The following is a 16,713-nucleotide window of genomic DNA, read 5'->3' as shown; positions in this document are numbered from 1 at the left end:
TCCCTATCCCCCACCAGTCTGAGAGGCAGATCGTGCCCTTAAAAACTAGTACATTCCATTGTCCTGGTGCATCTAGTCATCTATTCCCTGGGGGTTGGAAAGAGAAGCTTTGTGTGACTGCTAATATGGTCACATAATCTATGGTCAGTTTCACTAGTTTGGAAGGCCAGTGGCTTGCTCAGGTGCCCAGAGTCCATCCTAGCCACTGGGTTACAAAACTTGTTTTGTGAAAATGAGAAACAGGGGCAGCAGGCAGCGGTGCTGACAGCTCCGGGACTAGGGTGACCAGATGTCCCAATTTTATAGGGACAGTTCCGATTTTTGGGTCTTTTTCTTATATAGGCTCCTATTACCCACCACCCCCATCCCGATTTTTCACATTTGCTGACTAGTCACCCTATCTGGGACAAAGCATGCAGCCACACTGCATCAATCCCCGCCTAAGGAGCCCAGGATGGCTCCCTGCCTGGGTAACCTCTCACTGTCCAGCTGCCATGGAGATTTGTGGACCGGGCCAAGGAACTGCCTGTGGCAGTCTCCCATTGGGGCTTGGCACACTATTAGTGGGATCACCAGTGGCTCTGCAGCAGGCACAGGGGTTTCTCAGCATAGGTGGGAGAGATGGATTGAAACCCTTGGCCTGGTTCCCACCAACACTACTCTAGAGCAGGCTCCATTTCCGGTACCAGGCCAGGTCAGGTGAGGGGGGCATACGAACTCTCGCCCTCGCTCCTTCTCCCCCACCCCGATCTAGTCCGCCAGTATCCCACAATCCTCTCTGTCTTCTCTCTTGCTTTCAAGATGGCGTTGTTGGGGGCTCCGCGGAGCCTGGCGGCTCTCGCCGCCTTCCATCGGCGCAGGCTGCTGGCAGCTTCCCTGCTCCGGCAGCCGGCGGCCTGCGTCCACGGCTGGACAGCCGGCAGCGGGCTGAAGCGGAGCCAGCCCTCCCCGCGGATCTATCAGGTGCGGTGGGGACCGGGCGCTGGCGGGGAGGACACGGCGGGAGCCGGGGGAGCGCCGGGCAAAGGGAGGAGAGGGGTCTGTGCGGCGGGCAGGGCTCACGCAGGCTCGAGTGGGGGATAGTCGGCAGTGGGGAGCAAGGGGCTGGGGATGCTAGGGGCAAGGCCGATGGGGCTCGGCCTCTGGGGAACAAGGGGGCTCGCTCGTCGGCATGGGACTGCTGCTTGGCGCCCCTGTGGGGAAGGGGCGCTGGGGTCAGGATTGCAGGGGACGGGGCAAGGACGCAGGGCTGAGGGCAGCAGGGGCAGAGGAGGCTAGGGCCAAGCAGGTAGTGAGTTTCTGTATAGGGGTGTTGGGCGTTTTTAGGGGAATTTGGTGCCCTGCGTGTTTCTGCCTTTTTTTACTGATAAACCACGGCTGGTGGGAAGGTTTAGTTTGTCCTTTTCCTTCTGAGCCTCCTTTGCTCTGTTACTGCTTTCAACAGTTTTTTTTTTTTAATGCTTTTTTTTTTTTCTTGGGTCTCTTCATTCTATTGCCCTGTAGTTTGCCAGAAATTTTTTTGTAGCCGCATATTTTATGTGTGAGTGGATGAATGTACAAAGCCTAAGAACGGCCATAGTGGGTCAGATCAGAGGTCCATCTAGCCCAGGGTTTCTCAAACGGGGGGTCGGGACCCCTCAGGGGGTCATGAGGTTATTATATGGGGGGTCACAAACTGTTAGGCTCCACCCCAAACCCCGCTTTGCCTCCAGCATTTATAATGGTATTAAATATATTTTAAAGTGTTTTTAATTTATAAGGCGGGGGGGCGCACAGAACCACTGATCTAGCCCAATATCCTGTGACAGTAGCTAATGCCAAGTGCCCCAGAGGGAATGAACAGAACAGGTAATCATCAAGTGATCCACCCACCCCCTGTTGTCTATCCCCAGCTTCTCATTTCTGAGTTGATTTGTTTTCCCTATGCTCCACCCCCGACCATCATGTAATCAATAATTGTACCTCATACGGTTATTCTGGTGAAGAAAATTTAAGTGAAGTCGACAAAGTGGGGAACTTGCTGGAGCTAGAGCTAAGATCAAGTGTAAGTAGTCTCTTGGTCTACCCAAGGCCGTGATCAAGTGTTTTGATGTTTTTGGTCTTTTGGCCTCGAGGTGAAAACCTTGTCTGTGTTTCTGGGACCTTGAAGTGAAAATTTTTTCTAACTTATATCTGTTCTTATCAGTTTAATATCTGATATGTTCTTTATTTGTGAATGTAGGGAGACCTGAGTAGACAGTTGTTGCTTATTCCGTAGTGGGTAACTGAGGACCTAGTACTAATTACACTGGCTTGAACAGATTTGGGCCTTCTGACAGCCATGTAAATACTGTGTTCTCTATTATATTTATATCTGTGGCTGTTAATTTTGATGCACTTTTAGTTCTGTTTTTAAAACAAAGTTGGAAGCTTTCTGAAGTAATAATAACTGATTTTTTAATTGTGAAGTGTTTATAACTTAAATATTTAAAACAAAGTTTTGTTCAGGGTGGATTTGGTTCAATCATGGATTTCTACAAGTGCATTCTGCAATATGCTGCTCAAACAGTTTCACTTTTGTTTCTACTGTTTGTCTCTCCCTTTTCACATTTATCTCCAGATGACTTCTCCTTGTCCAGATCTATTCTTCCCCCCACCAATCTTCTATTCATTGAACTATTTGAAACTGCACTTTTAGAGAGGGGTAAGGGATTGACTCTGTGTACACAAATTTGCAGAGGGACAATAGGATTGAGGTCTGTTATTTCTCACCTCTATGTATTTATTTATTTAAAAACATTTTTGCTGTTAACAAGCATGTTATCTCTGGAGACACAAATCCATGGTGATTAACTCAAAAAATTAATCGCAATTAAAAACTGATTAATTATGATTATTTTTAATCACACTGTTAAACAATAGAATACTAATTGAAATTTATTATTAAATATTTTGGATGTTTTCTACATTTGCATATATGTTGTATTCTGTATTGTAATTGAAATCAAAGTATATATTATTTTTGATTATTTGCACTGTAAAAATGCTAAACAAAATAAATTGTATTTTTCGATTCGTTGCATACAAGTACTGAAAGTGCAACTTACAAATGTAGATTTATTTTTTTGTTCCATAACTGCACTCAAAAAGAAAACAGTGTAAAACTTCAGAGGCTACAAGTCCATTCAGTCCTACTTCTTTTTCAGTCAATTGCTAAGACAAACAAGTTTGTTTACATTTACAGGAGATAATGCTGCCCTCTTCCTATTTAAAATGTCACCAGAAACTGAGAACAGGCATTTGCATTGCACTTTTATAGCTGGCATTGCAAGGTATTTATGTGCCAGATATAAAACATTTATTAAAGCTAATGTTAAAATTATATACTATACAGGTTGAGAAAAGTGTGTCTGTACATCTGGGTATAGTGCTTAGATTATCCACAAATACAATGTTTGTTTTTAAAATCATAAGATACATATAGTGCATAATCAGCAATAACCCAAATTTAGGTGAATAGATTTAGCAATACAGTTTAGATATTAGAATCTGAATATTCGGGTACATCAGTCATGAAAAGTTATACAGAGATTTGGTTATGGAAAGTAAAGTATATCAATGAACCTCAGTAATTGAGAATTAAACATTCGTATGCCCCTTCATGCTTCGGCCACCATTCCAGAGGATGCACTTCCATGCTGATAATGCTTGTTAAAAAAAAATGCGTTAATTAAATTTGTGACTTAACTCCTTCAGGGAGAATTGTATGTCCCCTGCTCTGTTTTATCCGCATTCTGCCATATATTTCTTGTTATAGCAGTCTCGGATGATGACCCGGCACATGTTAGTTTTATGAACACGTTCACTGCAGATTTGACAAAATGCAAAGAAGCTACCAATGTGAGATTTCTAAAGACAGCACTCAACCCAAGGTTTAAGAATCAGACGTTCCTTCCGAAATCTGAGAGGGACGAAGCATGCTTTCAGAAGTCTTAAAAGAGCAACGCTCTGATACGGAAACTACAAAACCCGAACCACCAAAGAAGAAAATCAACTTCTGCTGGTTGCATCTGACTCAGATAATGAAAATGAACATGCGTCGGTCCACGCTGCTTTGTATCGTTATCGAGCAGAACCTGTCATCAGCATGGACACATGTCCCCTGGAATGGTGATTGAAGCATGAAGGGACATACGAAACTTTAGCGCATCTGGCACGTAAACATCTTGCAACGCCGGCTATAACAGTGCCATGCGAATGTCTGTTCTCCCTTTCAGGTGATGTAAACAAGAGGCGGGCAGCATTATCTCCTGCAAATGTAAACAAACTAGTTTGAGCAATTGGCTGAACAAGAAGTAGGACTGAGTGGACTTGCAGGCTCTAAAATTTTACATTGTTTTATTTTTGAATGCATTTTTTTGTACATAATTCTACATTTGTAAGTTCAACTTTCATGATAAAGAGATTGCACTATAGTACTTGTATTAGGTGAATTGAAAAGTACTATTTCTTTTGTTTTTTTACAGTGCAAATACTTGTAATCAAAGATAAATATAAAGTGAGCACTGTATACTTTGTATTCTGGGTTGTAATTGAAATAAATATATTTGAAAATGTAGAAAATACCAAAAATATTTAAATAAATGGTATTCTATTATTGTTTAACAGTGTGATTAATCATGATTTTTTTTAATTGAGCGATTAATTGTGATAAATTTTTTAAATCCCTTGACAGCCCTACTATAATTCCTTAAATTATTTGTGCCCTGATAACCTCAGAGATGGCCTCTCTCCTTATGTCCCTGTCTAAACTGTGAACTCACATTCTAACTCTCTCAGGCTTTTAAACACAAGTGTATAAAAAGTAAAAGAACTTTTAAAAAAAAAAAAAATGTAACTAGTTGTGACCAGTTCTAGGAGTCTGTATTTAAAAAAATATCAAATCCTTTCACACTGGCTAGTAGGTTACCAACCCAAACCACACTCGTACTCAAAAAGGAGTAAAACAGTCTACAGTAAAAGCTTATTTATCCAGCATGTTGGGGAAATGTGGGGTGCTGGTAAGTGAAAAATTCCGGTTAACTAAGGGGGAGGGAGTTTGGGTGCGGCAGGCAGTGCAGGGTTGGGGCATGGGAGGGGTATGGGACGCGGGCTCTGGGAGGGAGTTTGGGTGCGAGAGGGGGCTCGGGGCAGGGGGTTGCAATGAGGAAGGGGTTTCAGGGTGCCAGATCTGGGGGGCACTCACCTGGGGTGGTTCCCTGCAAGCGGCGAGCTGTCTCTGCTTTTCCTAGGCCAAGGTGTGGCTCTGTGCGCTGCCCCCGCCCCAAGTGCTGGCTCTGCAGCTTTCTTTGGCTGGGAACCACAGCCAATGGGAGCTGCGGGGGTGGCGTCTGCATGTGGAGGCAGTGCACAGAGCTGCCTAGCTGTGCCTCCGCCTGGGAGCAGCAGGGCCAGGTTGCCGCTTGTGAGGAGCTGCCCAAGGTGAGCACCACCTGGCATCCTGAAACCCCTCCCAAGTCCCAACCACCTGCCCCCAGCTCCCCGCACCTAAATTCCCTCCCAGAACCTGTGTCCCATGCCCCAGCACCCAGCCCTGCTCCCCCTTCCACACTCCGAACCCATCATGTCATTCCTCCGCCTAGGAGCAGCAGGGACATGTTGCCACTTCCGGGGAGCCACGCAGCGCCAGGTAGAGAGCCTGCTGGCCCGGTGCCTATCAGGCTATAAACTGGACTTTCTATGAAGATTAGAAATGCTGGTTTTTAGAGTGTTTTGGTTGGTAACACAGCTTTTACTATATTATAATGTCTGCTGTTGTATTTAATTATAACTACCATCTTTGTTTAATACATTTTAAAAATGTGTTGAGCTTGTTGAATAGTAGAAAAATACTTACTGAATGTATAATTTGATAGAATAGTATTTGACCAGCTGTTAAAACAGGATGATTGAGTTAATATTTACTTTGATTTTTTCACTTAATCATAGGACTGGAAGGGACCTTGAGAGGCTATCTAGTCCAGTCCCCTGCACTCATGGCAGGACTAGGTATTATTTATTAAAATAATGTTGAAATCTTGCCAAATACTGTTTTACACCTCTCTTCTTTCTTGCCATCACATGACTTTTTTTAGTATAGTTCATGGTGTATTTTCCATAGAATATTATAATTTTTACAAATTTATTATTGCTATTTATAAAATATTATAACGCCAATCATAGCAGATCTAGTTTTAATTTTTTTAAAGCAAATCATCATAAAAGCTGCTGTAATGTAGACTGGCTGAAAACCTATTTACAGTCTAATTCCCTGTTGTTAACGCTATTAAAATCAGAATTTTGCCCTTCAGTGTTAAAGATTAAATTCAGTAGCAGCCAGAGTAACTATAAAAAGGAAAAAAGGCAACCGTTAAGAGTTTCTGCTAAAAGGGCCAGGAAGCCCTGTGGTAGCTAGTTTTCTTTTACAAGCACCACTCTGTAATACAGTAATTCCAGTCAGATGCTAGCGTAACTCTGCTTATGAAACACAGTTAAGATTTAGTCTACAAATTGGAATAGTTTTTAACTGGGTTAAGGGACAATCTTGTTTAGCAAATCAGAATTTCTGCCTCAGAGGAAATTCTGATATTTCAACAATTGTGTTCTGCCCTGAATTGAAATGAAAGATCAAAATATCAACATTTTTAATGAAGCAAAAAGTCTGAAAAAATTTAACTGTAGAATTGTTGAAATAAGTTCTTGTTAATTTCAATTTTAAATAGGTTTATTTTTATGGTGGCCTATGCTAAGGCCTAAGCTTGCTATGATCCACTAAAATAATTAAAGTTAAATTAAAAAAAAAATCAAGCAATATATGTTTGCTGCCGAAGTTTTAAAAGAAACTCAAACCACTGAACTCATGGAAGTCACTGGCTAAGCCCCTGGGACCAGAGTTTGAAGTGCTAAACCAGCTTTTGACAGCTGTCACCTTTCTAGTGGGTGCAGAAAATATTTTATTCTTTTTCAGTTTATTCAGTCAGTTTAGTAAAAGGACTAGTTCATTCAAAGTTGAGAAACTGATTGGGAAAGCTTCTTTTCCTCTTTCAATCTGTAAATAAAAACAAGTATGAGTTCTAGTTCTAAAGTCTTGAAGGACATGGCAACCAGAAACAATAAATTCAACTTCTGATAATACTTCCTGATTTGATAAATCAATTAGTTTTAAATGCAGAACATGTTTTGATAAACTTATTTTTTCTCATGTATCCAGTACATTTAATCTAGCTTTATTTAACTAACTAAATAAAATTATGATTTTGTGCATTTTTAATTTAATTCCAATTTCCATCCAAATGCAGCTTGACAGAAATCACAAGTAAAAAATTAATACTCTAATAAATAAGTATCACTCACCATTTTCTAACATAATAAATATGTAAAAATAAGTTATCTGAATAAATGTATGTTAAAACTGATTAAATAAACATATATAGGTATAGTGTATCCTGCAGATTATTAAATAGTAGTTCCAAATTTAGTGTATAGGTTGAGATTGAGCTGAGTACCTGAAGTCTGTTAACTTCCGGGTAAGTCTGAATCCTTCTCATGCTATTACATATCACTTATGGCATGAACGATCCTCTATCATTCCTTCTTCACCTGCCCAGTGGTACTCCTACTGTGGCATGAGCTCTGGCTTCATTATTAACATATGTCCCAACTGTTACCATCTTTTCTAGATACTTTTAGAGATAATGGGCTGTTGCACTTTGACGAATCTCGGCATTTGTTATTCATTCCATTTAATACCTAGTATTTTTCTAAGGCATTTGCTTTCAAAGACATTTGGATATCTGTATTTTTTGGATTTCCAGCTTTCATATCCATGTGTTCAGACGGAAATAACATTTGAGTGGAAGATTCAGAATTTCATCTTTTAACTGTAGATTTTTGATGACCAAATCTTGTTTAAGGTAGTGTATGCCGCTGCTGCTTTGCCAATTCATGATACTATTTCTTTCTGGACATCCCTGTGGCTTGAACGTTACTGTCAAGGTATGCTAGTTGATTCACTTCCTGTATTCCTTTGCCTTCCAAAGTGATATTAGAATTGCGAGTTGCTGGAGTTCTCGTTGAATTTTTTTCTTCATAACTGATTATTAGCCCGGCCTTTTTGACAACGCTGGACAGTCTTTAGGTCTTTACTTGCATGTTGGTTGAGCTGTCACTGAGAAGACTTATGTCATTAGCAACATCTAGATCTTCTAATGTATTGTTGAGCCTTGTGATGCCTATGTTGTATCCAGCTACACTTTTTCTCATCAGGAAGTCAACAGCATTGCCAAGCAGTAACAGTGAGGAAAGGCTTCATTGTTTGATACCCGTTAAGTGCCTGTCTGATTTTGAAATAAACTTCCCCTTTTAAACATGGGATTAAGAGATCTGTGTTGATGATAATCTGCTGCATAGTTAACTTCTATGTGCTTCTTAAGTGCTAGAATACATATATTTTGGACATGTACTTTACCTTGGGTATTTTTAAAAGTATTTTCAGAAAGCAAATAATTTTTACTGGCTTTTTTCTAATTTGGTCAGCAGCATACTCTATTTTATCTACTTCTATTGCTGTTTTTTTGCATCTTGACATTTTCCATTCTTATCTCTATTTCCTGACATTTGTTCAGTAATTCTCTCTCCCACACTTATTTATTTATATCTTTAAAAAGTACATCATTCTATAAGTTGCATAGGCATAATGTAGAAGGTGAAATCTAAACATCAAGTCACCTTTGAAGTCCAGACAATTCTTATTCCCTTCCATTAGAATTTTGTGGCAAAGTCCTAAATGAAAGTTCAGTTCCATTGAAACAATGAACTGTAACAGGGAAGCACCCCTCCCCCTGCTGCTGAAATGCCAGAGTGGTGCAGAAAATGCTTTGCTGTATTCTTGTGTTTATGTTGTCCAAAGACAACTGAGACAATCATTTACTCATATAGAGGTACCAGTTATATTACTAATATACAAGTCAAAATTCCTGCTCTCAGCTATGGATATCTTTGGTAATACATTCCAGTAGATGTTGCAAAGTAACTTTTCTTTTCTCTCTTTTTTTTTGGTTCCCAAATAAAATTATTGGTAGTCTGTTTCCATTTATGAGCCAATCAAAACTGTAGAAATGCAAAGCAGAATTGTAAAGTAAGAGTATTTTAAACACATCTCAAATGTTACTGCATCTAAATGTTAAAATGAATGAACGATCCTTGAAAAACTCTTGAGTAGCTATTATTTCAGTTTGATAATAATCTTAAACCTATATTTATTGCAGAAGTACATTATTTGACTAGCTTTTCATTACCATTGGTTCTGATTAAATGCCTGTGACAGACATAATTCTATCACAGACCAGAATAAAGTTCTTATTATTTGCTTAGATCGATAAAATGGCTGGACAGAAATAAATTAAATGACAAAAGACTATGTTCAGATGATGATAGGGGTCTTGTTTTTAAACTTGTGCAAGACAAGAAATTCAGAGGTAAGGCAGAAACTTGGTCCATATCCTGTCCTTTTGTAATGAGGTACTGCAGCACTATTCTAAAACCTGTGCAATATTTATGCACAATGGATTTAAAACAAAAAATAAAATGAATTCATCAACTTGAAACATTCATTGTTGGTCTATTTTGAATGATCTTGAAAAGTTACATCTTTAGAAGATTTTTAACAGGAAGATGATTTCAAAGAGTGATGCATAAGTGGGAATGTAGTATTAGGCTTTTTGCTTTGTAGTGAAGTAGGCATACATTTTTAGTTAATGAAATGAGTGTGATGTGGCATGATATCTTGCAAAAGCCTCCAGATTACCAAGTGATAAAAAACTGCCATCTATGTCAGTGGTTCTCAAACTTTTGTACTGGTGACCCCTTTCACATAGCAAGCATCTGAGTGCGCCCCCCCCCCCCAAATAAATTAAAAATACTTTTAAATATATTTAACACCATTATAAATGCAGGAGGCAAAGCAGGGTTAGGTGTGGAGGCCGACAGCTCGCAACCCCACCCCACCCCTGTAATAACCTCGTGACCCCCTGGGAGGGTCCCGACCCCCAGTTTGAGAACCCCTGGATGTATTGCATAGAGTAACCTCATCAGACTTTCATTTCTGTCATTACCTTACAGTTTGTAAGCAGTCCACAACTGTTCAAAAAAACCCCAAAACTATTATTATTCTGACCCTTGTATTGTTGAGTGAGATTGAGTTTAGGCAATCGGTGTGACGCTTGAAGAACTAGTAAAGGAAGGAATAATTAATCTAAAGCACTATTTTGTTTATTTGTCCAACTTTTTTTTTAATAATAATTTGTTATTGTAATGCCAAGGATCTGTAGTTACGGACCAGGACCTCATGGTCTAGATGCTGTAGAAACACAGAACAAAAGATGGGCATTCACCCAAAGAGTTTATAATCTAAGTATAAGACGAGAGATGGTCCCAGACAGATGGGGGAGCGTAAAGAAGCAATGAGACAATATTGTCCATCACCACAGGTAGTACATATCTGTGTGCCAGAAGCTGGAAATGGGTGATAGGGGCAGGATCGGTTGAGGATTACTATTCTGTTCATTTCCTCTTGGGCACCTGGCACTGGCCACTGTTAGAAGACAGAATACTGAGCTAGATGGTCCTATGGTCTGACCCAGTTGGGCCATTCTTATGGTCTCAGCACATTATCTGTTGTCAAGTTTTTGTAGAACTCACAGAAAAAGTGAGTTTTAAGGAGGGATTTGAAATGGCTTTCAGGATGTTTACAGGGAACTCCCCCTAAGCGTGAGGGGCAGCATAGGAGATAAGCACAAAAGTGCTTGTTTTAAAATACTGTATAACAAGTGAGCAATGGAGGCTGGCATCAGGCAGGAGTCAAACTCTTTATACTGAATGAGAGATGATAGGTAGGGTGGGTGTAGGCCTTGAAGAACCTTGAAAGTAAAGACATTAATGCATGTTTTAGCAACTTCTGCAAGAACTGTCTCTCCCCACTCACGTTACTTTAAAAATAGAAAAAGGCTAGGTTTAAATATATGGGGAAAAGGCAAGGCTAAAAATAATAAAGCAAGGTTTAAACCTTAATAACTTATCATTAGTTCCACATTATTAAAATGTTTGCCCATCACCACCCTCATTATTTTGCATTCATGTTGTATTCCATTTCCCTCAACTTGAATTTTTTTTCTTTCTTTAGTTGTAAGTTCTTTAGGGTGGAGCAGTATTTGTATCTATGTTGTGCATTGTCTAGCCCAATGGGGATCTATTTTAATTGAGACATTTGGGTGATACACGAATACAAATAATAGTGATTCATGTCTCCAGTCTCTCACCTACCTAGTTCAGTAGCTGTTCAGAGGCTTGTTGCTTCAAAACAGAGTGCAAAAAGATGTTAACTTTTGCATCCTGGAGAGAGGAATGGATTCTAAGGGGAAAACAGACATAGTACATATGTACAGCATAGTGTGGAACTGTGTCCAGACTCCAAACCTTAACATTGAGATTAATTTTGTTTCCACAAATATAACTTCTCCATTTCACCCTTCCAAGTGCTTCCTGTCAGAGCTCCTGTTTGACTTATGACATCTGCTGGATATTACTAAAGACCAAAATGTTGGCCTATGTAGTGAGCTTGAAAAATGACCCAAGTAAATGGAAATGCAGTCTTTAGGGAGTTTAGGACCATTCCCAAAGCAGTTTACCTGCATCTGAAACAAAGCCTATAATAAAAAAGATTATTCAGTCTAGAAGAAACATAAAGGGAATAAAGAAGAATATGATCAGAAAGAGCAGCAGTCCTGCGACTCAGGCAAATTGTTATATGGTTAATCTGGATGAGTCAAGTAGTATTCTTAGGGGTTCCCTTCAAAGTCCACGTTGTCAACAGTAAAAGTAAGACAACGTACGTTACTGGAAAGTAGAACTGCAAAAAGCAGAAATAGGCTAACTTCAATTTTCCTCAATTTTTCTTCTTATCTTGCTGTTCCAGGTACAATGTGGAATATGTGATAAGATCTACATTTTTTTCATTCATACAAGAGTGTTTTTTTTAAACTTGCTTTCTATAGCTCTTGGTTTCTAATAAGCAGTCACAACAAAGATTAATGGCTGAAGGTGCTATTTCAATTAAATTTGTTTGCTTTTGTCACCTGTTCTGAGACCTCGTCTACACTACAAAGTTTACTGGTAAAACTTGTCTTCTGTTGGCACAGCCTTGCATGTGTCCACACCCAGTTTTAAGACCTACTGACAAAACTGACCTGCTGATGAAGCTAATTGCCCGTGTCAGGTTCCTCAAAATCAGTCGTGTGTCCCCCCCCCAATACCATTTTCCCCCATAGCCTTGCAAATTTATGTAAAACACGACATGCAGCAGTAACAAGAACATTTGGCTCTCTGAGATCCAGGCTATTCATAAGACATTGACCCTTTAATCTGCCGAACACATGCTCCACTATGATCTTGCATATACTTAGGTGGTAATTAAATCTTTCCTTGTTCTTATCTTGGTGCCAGGTGTATGGTTTCATGAGTCAGGGAAGCAAAGGCGGGGCTGGGCATCTGAGAAACACAGTTTGTATTTTAGCCTCACCAATGTGAATATGCTAATCTGTGCTCGCATCTTTTCAAAAAGACCTGTATTCTTAAAGATGCAAGTATCATGCACCTTCCCTGACCACCCAGAATTAGAGTAATTGAAACATGACTGATGACCCACCCACACTTGCATAACCAGGGGGAAAATATTCCTTTCTCTTTATGTACTCAGAGACAAGGTTTTTGGAGTAAGGGAGAATTGCCTGCACGTTGCCCAGGATCAGTCCTGTGCAGCAGAACACACTTGGATTATCACCTGCGGATGGTTTAATGGACTGTGAAGTGATTTTTGATGGCCTCAGGCCATTTCCCAGTAGACCTGTCTCACCAAAGAAACCAAATGGTGGCTGTTGAAGTTGTGGTGGAAATGTGTGAGGGAGTTCGGTCATCTGTCCAGAGAATGAAAGTGTCATCAATGTATATCACAGGTTTTATGGTGCATTTTCCCAGAAATTCTTGCTTCATGTCCCATGAAGAGGTTGGCATATTGAGAAACCATCTCAGTACCCGGGACTGTTCCCGTGGTTTGGACAAACTGTGTGGTGTTAAATGTAAAGTAGTGTGGGTGAGAATGAAATGGATTAGTTTGGTGACGTCTTTGAGGTGCATATCTGAGTATTGTCCATTGTCTTTAGGCAGGCTGTGATGCCATCACAGTGAGGATATTGGTGTATAGGAAAGGGACATACATGGTGGGAAGGAATGTGTTCTGAGGAAAATTAATATTGTGGAGTTTCTGGAGGAAGTCGGTTGTGTCCTGGAGGAAACTGGCCCTTTATGTGGTGAGTGGTTTGAGATGGTTTGTGAGTCTTGATATTCCTCGGTAATGTGTGTTAACCCCTTATGCTTAACAACCTGTTCCACCTGTTTAGCTGTGACACGCTGGTTACATTTTCTAGATCTGAAGAAGAGCTCTGTGAAGCTCAAAAGCTTGTCTCTTCCACCAGCAGAAGTTGGTCCGATAAAAAAATATTACCTCACCCACCTTCTCTCTTAAATATACAGCATCAGCCAGCATAAGCCTTCTCTAAAAACTACAGATGAAACGAAGAGACATGCAACTACATTTTTCAGAACTGGTCTCAGATTTTCGATGTCCAGCTTGAGAAGTCTTTTTCAGAGGTCCGAACGAGCTGCAGCTCTCATTTAAGTCAGTATAAACAGCAAAATAAGGAAAATTTGTCATCTTTCTGTTGTAATGTAAACTACTTAGCTGAAGATATTTTGGTAAAATGCATATAGCTTTAATTTTTAAAAGGTTATTTTTGATGGCCCCTTCTACAATGGTGAAACAACTTTTGCCATTTTTAAGAATCAGTCAATTTAAAAACAATCTCATGAGTTTCCTAATACAGAAATCCATGTATTTTTAAGCCATTAGTGGGTTCTGGTGTTCTTCATCAACATTTGTGCATGTCTTTTTAGAAGAGCCTTTCCGAAGGGATCACATTGATAAATTCACAAGGGAGGTTGCTAGTTAATTCTTGTAATTATTGCTAAATAATAAAATTTCATCATATGAGGAAGTGAAGTTATTCTCATGCAAAATTACTAATTTTAACCAATGTTCTCTTGAGTTTTATTTTTCTGCGTACAGAGTGACTGCCTGCCTAAGCTTAATATACTGAAAAGCCCAGTCTGATCAGTTGACTTCTCCCCATTCCCAAACTCTCATGCACTGTCTTCCATTCCCACTCTCCTCTTTCCCTCTCATCTAAATTCAGTCCAACAATTATCATTCACTCTTTTTCTTTTCTCAGTGCATTTGCCACTCTTGTTTACTCCCACATATCTTCTCATTCACTGTTACAGTTGGCATTTACACTCTCTCATTCACTCAGATGCTTCTTTTAACTCTTTCCTTTCACTCTATCGCTTTCCTTCTCATTCACATTCTTCCTCCCATTTGTTCATATACACTCTTTCCTTGCTTCCTCCCTCCTATTACATTTTTTTCCTCTCTTGCTTTTAAGGACCCAGTATAACTCCCCAGGAAAGCCAGTGGTAAGATTCTCATATACTTCCTCAGTATTTGGATTCATTCCTAACATATCTTAGTTATGCAGGTAACCATTGGTCAAAAGTGGCAGCATAGCATAATGCTGTCTGGAATAGTTTGTTGGAAACTCAGCAGAAAAGTTTGTAAACATTAGATTTGACCTTGAACAAATGCTTCTTGGTAATCTTGATTGTTCTTTGCATTCAATGCTCTGATGTGTTAAACAAGATATTTATAACATTTAACAGTCATGACGCTGTAGGAATAGATAGTTTTCAAGTACAATCAATACTAAACCTATGTTTCATCACTGAAACTGTGTAGTATTGTATCCAAAAAATGGCACTAAAAGTATATTAATATTTCAAAGTCGAACATTCAGAAGTTAGGAAATGCCAGAATTAAGGTAGCCTGTGCAATTTGTGAAGTAAAAAACAAGCAGACATATTCAAAAACAAAGGGCCATCTTTGTATATCGTACAGGACCATAAAAAGGCACAGACATTTTTTCTTTGTGATATACTTCTGTTGATAGGAAGTCATGGTAGACTGAAAGCACTGGAGACTGAAGTCTGCTATCCGGGGAGCAGATACAGCATGGAAAGCAGCAATACAAACTTATGTCCTACCTCCCTAGGTTGCCTCAACACTGTCTATTCCTGACTGCTGGGCGGGCTGCCCATGCTAGTTTAATCTTTGGCCTCCATGCTGATACCGAATTTTTCAAAGAGAAGCTTGAGGGGAAAGATAGTCTATCCGTAAGACATAGGATTGGGACTCAAGAGAACTGGGATTCCCAGCTCCCTCACAGATATTTCTGTATGACCTAAGACAAATCCTGTGAGCTCTGTGCTTCCATTCCTTTATCTGTACATTGGGATCTTTCCCTAATTGCAGAGGTGTTGTATGGCTTATTTAAGTAATGTTTAATTGAAAGGTGCTATGTAAGTTTAAATTATCATTATAAGAGGGCAGTTTTTCCCACTCTACAGAGAGTGAGTAGAAAAGAAGAGCAGGGCTGGGAGGCAAAAGAAAGCGGTATAATCCTAGAGCCACCTCTTCCCCCCCCCCCCCCCCCCCCCCCCCCCCCCGCATATGTGTTTCTGCAGCAGTAGATAAAGCAACAGGTGGTTTGTTTAAAACAAAAAACAAAAAAAATGTTTTCTTCCTGTTTCCTTGGCAGCCTCTAATACATCTGGCCATGGGTCAGTTTATACATAGGGGCTGAGGGAAGGTGGGATCTGTCCTGAGACAGGACAGCAGCCCTCACATTAGTTATTTCAACGAAAATAGGTTAGAAACTCCTGTATTAAGGAAATGTAATCTAGGAGAGCTGCAATAAAAGCTTGTAAATAAACACTTCTTTACATATACTCCACAATTGAGTTTGTAAAATTTGTGTAAGAGAAAGAAAATCATTAATTTAAATGTAATTTAATGTAATTATTTTTGGGAATAGAAATGAGATTGATTTTGTCTACAAAATATCATGCACATTTACTGCACTATATAAACAATCTAGCTCTTTCTCAGAATGGTGGCTGTGAATTTTTTCCCCCCATAGGTTATTATAGCTCCACAACCCTCTACTCCCATGAACACACTATGAGCAAAAACATTCTGGATTTAATATTTAGTGTTCATATGCTTGATCACTCTGAATGTTAATTTACATGCTTCTTGCAGACCTAAACAGGAGATTATAGCATTGCTTTTGAGAGGTTGCAGTCTTAAGTATTTGAGACAACCCCATAGTGGGCAATTGTTCCTCAGCCCCAAGGGTAGCTTGGAGCCCACTGCCGTGCGACGTGGGCTAGGGGTCGGCGCCTGTGGCCAGTGCCCGGGACTGGAGCCGGGACCCAGTGCCTGCTGCCATGAAGCTGGAACCAGGGTCTGGAGGCTGAAGCCCCACAGCTGGAGGCCAGGGCTGCATGGCCAGAGGCGGGGGGTCAATACCTGCTGCCCTGCGGTCGGAGCCTGGGGCTGCATGGTCAGGTTCTTGAAGTCCTGCTGCTGGAGCCTGCCGCCCAACCCGCCCCTTCCCCAAGGTGGGTCAAGAACTCACTTTGCTCCTGCAGCGTTGTGCCCCACCTCTCTCCAGAGGCGGTGGCAGGGTG

At 40.3% G+C, this 16,713-nt stretch overlaps 1 protein-coding gene across 7 annotated transcripts in view; it reads left to right on the top strand.

The window, feature by feature from the left end:
- The first annotated feature begins 757 nt into the window (after nucleotides 1-757).
- The window catches only part of ABCB7 (ATP binding cassette subfamily B member 7), a 99,771-nt gene continuing 83,815 nt past the window's right edge, over nucleotides 758-16,713 (top strand). For 3 of the 7 annotated variants that reach the window (XR_010590278.1, XR_010590277.1, XM_042851043.2), the window contains exon 1: nucleotides 793-963. Coding sequence is in view for 2 of the 7 variants with exons in the window: in XM_042851041.2 (XP_042706975.1) it covers nucleotides 802-963 (162 nt within the window). In the remaining 5 variants the exon portion in view is untranslated. Of the gene's footprint in view, nucleotides 964-16,713 lie in introns of all 7 variants that reach the window. The other 4 variants (XR_006174628.2, XR_006174629.2, XM_042851041.2 and 1 more) reach the window with 3 other exon arrangements.

This window comes from Chrysemys picta, chromosome 9 (genome assembly GCF_011386835.1).
Source record: "Chrysemys picta bellii isolate R12L10 chromosome 9, ASM1138683v2, whole genome shotgun sequence".
In the NCBI taxonomy this organism is placed as follows: domain Eukaryota; kingdom Metazoa; phylum Chordata; order Testudines; family Emydidae; genus Chrysemys; species Chrysemys picta.
The sequence above is the reverse complement of the archived record's forward strand: the minus strand, read 5'-3'. Positions and strand labels throughout refer to the sequence as shown.